The sequence below is a fragment of the Benincasa hispida genome, chromosome 2 (genome assembly GCF_009727055.1).
Source record: "Benincasa hispida cultivar B227 chromosome 2, ASM972705v1, whole genome shotgun sequence".
NCBI lineage: Eukaryota > Viridiplantae > Streptophyta > Magnoliopsida > Cucurbitales > Cucurbitaceae > Benincasa > Benincasa hispida.
In genome coordinates this window covers 51209208-51216023 of record NC_052350.1, presented here as the reverse complement: position 1 = coordinate 51216023, position 6816 = coordinate 51209208, and the positions used below count along the sequence as shown (strand labels likewise).

At 29.5% G+C, this 6816-nt stretch overlaps 1 protein-coding gene across 1 annotated transcript; it reads left to right on the top strand.

Moving 5' to 3' along the window:
• The first annotated feature begins 543 nt into the window (after nt 1–543).
• On the top strand, nt 544–6511 carry LOC120070610 (tetraspanin-2-like). Its single transcript, XM_039022425.1, has 2 exons — nt 544–1115; nt 6038–6511. The coding sequence occupies exons 1-2, from the start codon at nt 615–617 to the stop codon at nt 6347–6349; spliced, it is 813 nt and encodes a 270-aa protein (XP_038878353.1). The 5' UTR covers nt 544–614; the 3' UTR covers nt 6350–6511.
• The last annotated feature ends 305 nt before the right edge of the window (nt 6512–6816 follow it).

Here is a 6816-nt window from a genome sequence, read left to right as displayed (position 1 = left end):
GCAACTTGTGGAAATATCCATCACGTTCTTTGTTCAGAAAGATCGTGATTTGAATAATAATTGTTAAGTCTGATTTCACTAATAGAGGTCAGTATGTCTCTCCTCTCAACTGAAGAAGGGAATATAAGCTAATTCAAATAGTCTCCCCTTCTAGCACCTTAATAGGCTACACCCTATCAAGTTTTTTTTAACATAAGGCATATAGGAAAGCTATAGTCCCTAAAAGACTATTGATGTTTATTAAAACACGATGTAATAAAGTATATAAACAATACATTAGTATTACTTTTTGGTATAATTTGACTATTTCTTTAACAAAATCATTGATAAATTGATTGATTTAAATTTTATCAACAGTGATTCATAATAGACTTTTTAAATTATAATAATCAAAATAAAACGAATACACTAACTGTAGAGACTAAAATAGTATTTTAACCGTAAAAAAGAAAAAAACAATGCATATATATATTTTTTTTTTTTGAAAGAATAAAAAATACACACTATAGCTTTTTTAGTATTAAAATGAGATTCCAATGTTTATAAAAACTCACACCCACTTCCCCTTCAACCATTTCCATCAAAATCATCTCTCTCTTGTGAAATCTTCAGCCATGGCAGTAAGCAACAGCATAACAGCCATTCTAAACTTCATAATCTTCCTAAGTTCCATCCCCGTCATCGCCGCCGGAATCTGGCTAGCTTCAAAGCCCGACAACGAATGCATCCAGCTTCTCCGGTGGCCGGTGGTGGTTCTCGGCGGCCTCCTCCTTCTCGTCTCTCTCGTCGGCTTCATTGGCGCCTACTGTAACCGCCCCGGTCTCTTGGCCGTCTACCTGTTCTTCATGGCTGTCCTCATTATCCTCCTTCTCATTGTTCTTATCATCGCCTTCACTGCCACACGTCATGACGGCGGCAGCCACCCCGTCGTCGGAACTCGCTTCCAGGAGTATCGTCTCGACGGCTACTCGTCTTGGCTCCGACGCCACGTCACGAGTTCAGGAAGTTGGCCTAGTGTGAGGACGTGTTTGGCTGTTTCCGATGTTTGTCGTCAGTTGAATCGGAAGTTTTCCTCGGCGGAGCAGTTTTTCGCGGCCGATATCTCCCCACTTCAGGTAACTTTTGGTTTAAAATATTACTGTAATATTGATGTTTAATTTCATGAAAATATTTATGAATATTTCTAGAGAAATTATTAAGAAAAAAAAAATAAATAAATATTTTATTATTTTTAAATAAGTAGACATGTTTATAGTTTATATTATTTTATATCAGTAACATTTTGTTACTTATTTCTTTTATGTTTCATGATTTTTTTTACCATATAACAGACAACGATTCACCTCTTATTTTGATGTCGAACATACAAAAATGTTGAAATGTACATAGAAATTTCATGAATCTATAGAAAAATATAGCAATATATTAGGGCAAAAAATCTTTTTTTTTTTACTTAAATTTTTTTATATTTGATGTATAGTTTTTATTTAGTCACTTATTTCAAAAATGTTAAGATTCGAAAAAAATGAAAAAAAGTTATAATTTTACTCATGTTTTGGGTATGGTTTTTATTTGGGTCCAATAAAGTTTCTAATATTTTATACCATCATCCATGTGTTTTCATCTATATATATTTAATTACTTTTGGTCTTAGTAATTTTTAGTGTTAATTAATATTTAAAATAATTATATGATAAAATTTAAATGATTAAGAGTGAGTGTTAGTGAAAATTCAAAGATAAAGATGTAAAATTTTGATACCAATTCAAAAACAAATTTTGAAATTTAAAAATAAATTGAAACTAAACTCTAAAGTCATAGTAGAAATAACATAACCTTTCAAATTCAAAATTTAGGAACAAATTTTTTTAATCTTTTTGGCTGCACACATCTCTCTTTCCACCTAGTTGTAAACAATTATAAAGTATTGGAACAATCCATTAATTCTACTAATATTTCCATTTTTTAAAGTTGCTTTCTAATGTTATCTATATTTACTTTTTAACAAAAAAAAATATTTCTCTCTTCCTATTTATTTTCTATCCATACAAATTTAATAAAAAGGATTGATATTTATTAATAGAGGTAAAGAATTAGTCATATTCTCAAATTCAAGCCTAACTTAATTAATTAAATCATATATATTCGACTAATAGATCAGAGTTTTGAGCCACGAACTATAAAAAAACATAAAACGAAAAAAAAAAAAAAAACACGTCCTATTGAAGAGTGATAAGAACTTTTATGTGAGGCAACTTGTCTTTGGATAAAAAATAAGGTAGAAATGAACCAAAGTATTGGGAAGAATATGCGGAAATGAAAAGGTGCACACGTGACATTTTTTTTGTTTCTATCAACTAACTCAAAATTACATCTAACTTTTATTTTTAGTATTTTTAATTAGGGGTACTGTCATAGGATTGGTTGAGTTAGATGGAATTGAAGTGCTTTTTAGACCTAATCCAACTATTCGGATTGTAAATTTCTTCAACCCAAATAAATCTTAATAAAAAATGAACCAAGCCCATCCCATCAAAAAAACATTTGGATTGGATTGGTTCAGATTATTTGAGTCATTTATTTAAATTTTTATTATGAAAAGATATAAAATGTTAATACGTAGAAATTTAATTTAATTATTTTCATATATTGTATTAAGAATAAAACTTAATTTCAATTTACTTAATAAAAATTTTCTTTACAAAGCGCTAAAAATCTATTATAAGTTTTTTTAGAATAATTATCCAAAGAATAAGGAAGTTAAATAAAAATAAAGTAAATATATGCATTTATAAATATATCATAAGTAAAAAAAAAGTATACATTTTAAATTTAATAATAAATTCGGATTGGTTTATTGGTTCAGGTTGTTTTAGGTGAACCCATAAACCAATCCAATGCATAAAATTTTCATTTATTTGAATTCAACCCAACCAAGTGAGTTGATAATCTAACTCGAATCGCATGGATCGAATTGGGTTGTTCAGTTTTTTGGGGTCATCCGATTTTTTGAACACCCTTATTTTTAATAAATAAAAAATATATAAATATAGACTTAAGATAAATCATAGAAGAAACATTATTTAAAAATAATACATAGATTGTATCCATCTTTTTACCATCACTCCAACTATACAATAGAAAAAAACTAAAAAAACATTGAAGAAGAAGAAAGAAAGAATTTATTACATGAGAAATAGTGGTTAGATAATTGGGTGTGTGCTACACCAAACTGTGAAAAGGCCTATACTTATTTGTGATGCATCAATTTTTTTCTAACCAATGAAATTGAGTTGAAATTTCTTGAATATTCATTTAAAAAGATGTTGTGTGTTATATATATGTTCCTTCACAATTAGATGCAAAGTATTTTTTCTTAAGAAAAATCGATAAAATAAACCTAATTTTCAAAAGATCAAATTACAAATTTAGCATGAATTTTGAAATTTATTTCTATTTAGTAGGGATGTCCATGGATTGGATTGGGTTGAAGCCGTTTTTAGGACCAACCCGAAAATTCGAGTTGGTTGGATTGACAACCCAAATGACCCAAATAAAATCTCCAAGCTAACTTAACCCAACCTTTGAAACTTGGGTTGGGTTGGATTGGATTATCGGGTTATAACTTTTTTTAAAAAATTTAAAAATATGTCAATTTATATACAACACATGACTAATAACTAAAATCTCATAAAATTCAAATGTTAAATACCAAATATCTATTATATTTATTGCAAACTTTAAACAAAAAAAAATATCATAGCAATTTTAAAAGAAAAATATTAAAAAATCATAAATTAATCAATATAAAGAAATCAAATTTTAAACAAAGATGTATATATATTATTAATATATATAAAATTCGTGTTGGGTTGGGTTAATCCAAAACTTTTTTTTAGCCAATCTACGACCCAACCAAACCCAACAAAATAGAAAAAGTTGAATCTAATTACCCAACCCAAGAACAAAACTAACCCAACCAACCTTTATGTTGGGTAGTATTCACATTGGAGGGTTATTTGAATATCCCTACTATTTAGTCCCTAAATTTTTTAAATTATAAATTCGATGTTTGAACTTTTGAACTTTTTAAGAACTCATAAATTTACTTGAACACAAAATTTAAAGTCTATAGTTCTATTAAACATAAAATGTAAATTTATATGTAATAGATCAATTAATTTTTATTTTTCAAGGATCTATTCGACACAAAATTGAAAGTCAAATAACTTATTAAATACAAAATTAAAAGTTTTAAGAACGTAACAAACTCCTTAAAAAAATTTAGATACTAAATAAACCTAACACCCAAAGTTAATAAACTAAACCAATAATTTAATCCTTCCAACTAAAAATTAAAATAAAAAATCTTAAGAAAATATCTTTTTGTCTTGAGTTTTGAGTAACGCTTCCTTTAATCCATATATTTCAAGATGTTAACTCTCTTATCGTTGAGTTTTGCTATAGTTTCAATTAGTTTATAGATTTGATTATGATTTTACACTTTTTAATCAATGAATTTTTTCTAATGCTCAATTTCTACTCATGCCTAATTTCTATTAATGCCTACTTCTAATTAGTTGTGCTATTTTTTTATTAATTAATTTAAAATAATTAAATTAATAATCAAATTAGTTTTTATTAATTTCAAATTGGTCGTTATTAAAATTAATTTAAAAAATTACATCATCATTTTTAAGAACCTAAAAAAAAAACATAAAATCTAGTAATCAAAATACCAATTAGAAATAAATTCAAAATGCAAAGATAAATATGTAGTAATTTGAAATTTATGAACTAAATAAAAACTAAACTCAAAATTTAGAGAGAAAAATATAACATTTTAAAAGTACCGAACAAAAAAACTAGACTAAATTATGCAAAGGGCAATGACAAAAATAAAAACATAACATTTTATTATTGGATAATTACCTGTGTGTATAAAGATGAATGCATCCCAGTTTTGCGCCTAAAATTTTTTCTTATACAATATCTTACCGATAGTTATAGATGAAAAAAAGGTTTAAAGGAACTTTATATTAATGACTCATTCTCAACCCTTAAGAGGAGGTTTGGCCCCCCAAATTGGGTTGGATTGGGTGTGTAAAAACAACTCACCCATTTTTTGGTTCACCAATAATTAAGGAGGTTTATTACCAAATTATTTGCATTAACTTAAATTTCTCCAACTCGTTATTTGTGTAAACTCTCCCAATTATTCCATCCTATAATAATTACCAACTCGTGCTAAATGTCCCTTAAATCTTTCTTAGAGGTGTTTGCAGTAAGAAGTGATGGTGTAAATTCCAGTGAAATCTAGAGAGTTAAACTCCTTAGGCTAAATAAGGAGTGAAATTCACAACTCTACCCTCCCAACTCTCCACTTCCAATTCCATGATTTGCCGACATACATTCTAAATAGATTCATTTTCTCTACCCTTATCATAAACATCAAAATGAGCATACTCAATTAGTAAAAGTTAAATATGAGAAAAATAAATATTGGACTATGACAAACTCATGATCTAACTAATTCTATACTTTGTGCTAATCCACTTTAATTTAAAAGTAAGATTAGATTTCATATGTTTTTGGTCGATGATTGAATCATTTTACGGTTGAGAATGGTTTAGAAAAGAAAATTCTTAAAAGTAAAAAAAAAAAAAAAAAAGGTTGAGCAGAAAGCGTAACTGAGAGAGAGATCCGTGAAGAAGCTTTAATGGAATCTCTGAAGTGGACACGGAAACTACCAGACACAGAGAGATCGATAGAGTTTTGGATAAAGACGAAGAAGCTTTGATCGAATCTCCGAAGTGGAAACGGAAATGGAAACCGAAACAAAAAGAATTCCACCAAGAAGCATTTCAACGAATCTCACCACGTTTTCACCCCAAAAAGAAGAATCCGAAACCCTAAAAATTCTCACAACACCACAAAATCGGATAAAATCGGTCCCATTCCTAATCCCAATCCCAATCCTTCACTTTCTTCAACTTAATTTCTGTTTAATTTCATCAATCTTCCTTCTTATTTCCAGTCAGGCTGCTGTAAGCCGCCGGCAGCGTGCGGGAACAAGTACGAGAACCCGACGACATGGGCGAACCCGGAGAACCCGACGGCCGACCCGGATTGCTTGTTGTGGAGCAACGAGAGGACTAGACTCTGCTACGATTGCGACAGCTGCAAGGCGGGGCTGCTCGAGAATCTCCGGCAGGAGTGGCGGAAGGCCAACGCCGTCCTCGTCGCGGCGGTGGTGGTTCTGGTTTTCGTTTATCTTGTTGCGTGCGCCGCTTATAAGAATGCGCAAATCCAGAATATCTCTGTTCGGTATAAACATGGATGGATTTGAGCTTAAACCTGTATCCAAACACACCTCCTTTCCTTTTCCATGTTTTATTTTCAAGTGTTTTTAATTTTGTGTATGTTGTTGATATATGTATATCAAGACTTGTTTCCTTGTAATTATTGGTTTGGTTCCCTAATTATATGATTAATCTATCCTTTCTTTTTTTGGTTAATGATTTCACTTTTTTTTCTTTGACACTTCAACAATTAAGAATATAATGGAGATAAAATGAGTTTAACTTAATGATAATTGACACGACTTATTTTCTAGAGGTTGAAAGTTCGATATACCATTCCTCAAATTAACTTTTGGGATAGTAATGACTAATCGATGCCTTATTTACTAGGTTACATGTTCGAATGATTGGTTATATGAATTTGTTAAACACAAAATTGATAGGAAAATTAATTGATGGATACAATATTGAAAGTTCAAGAGTTTATTAGGTGGTTTTTTTAAGATTAAAAGAA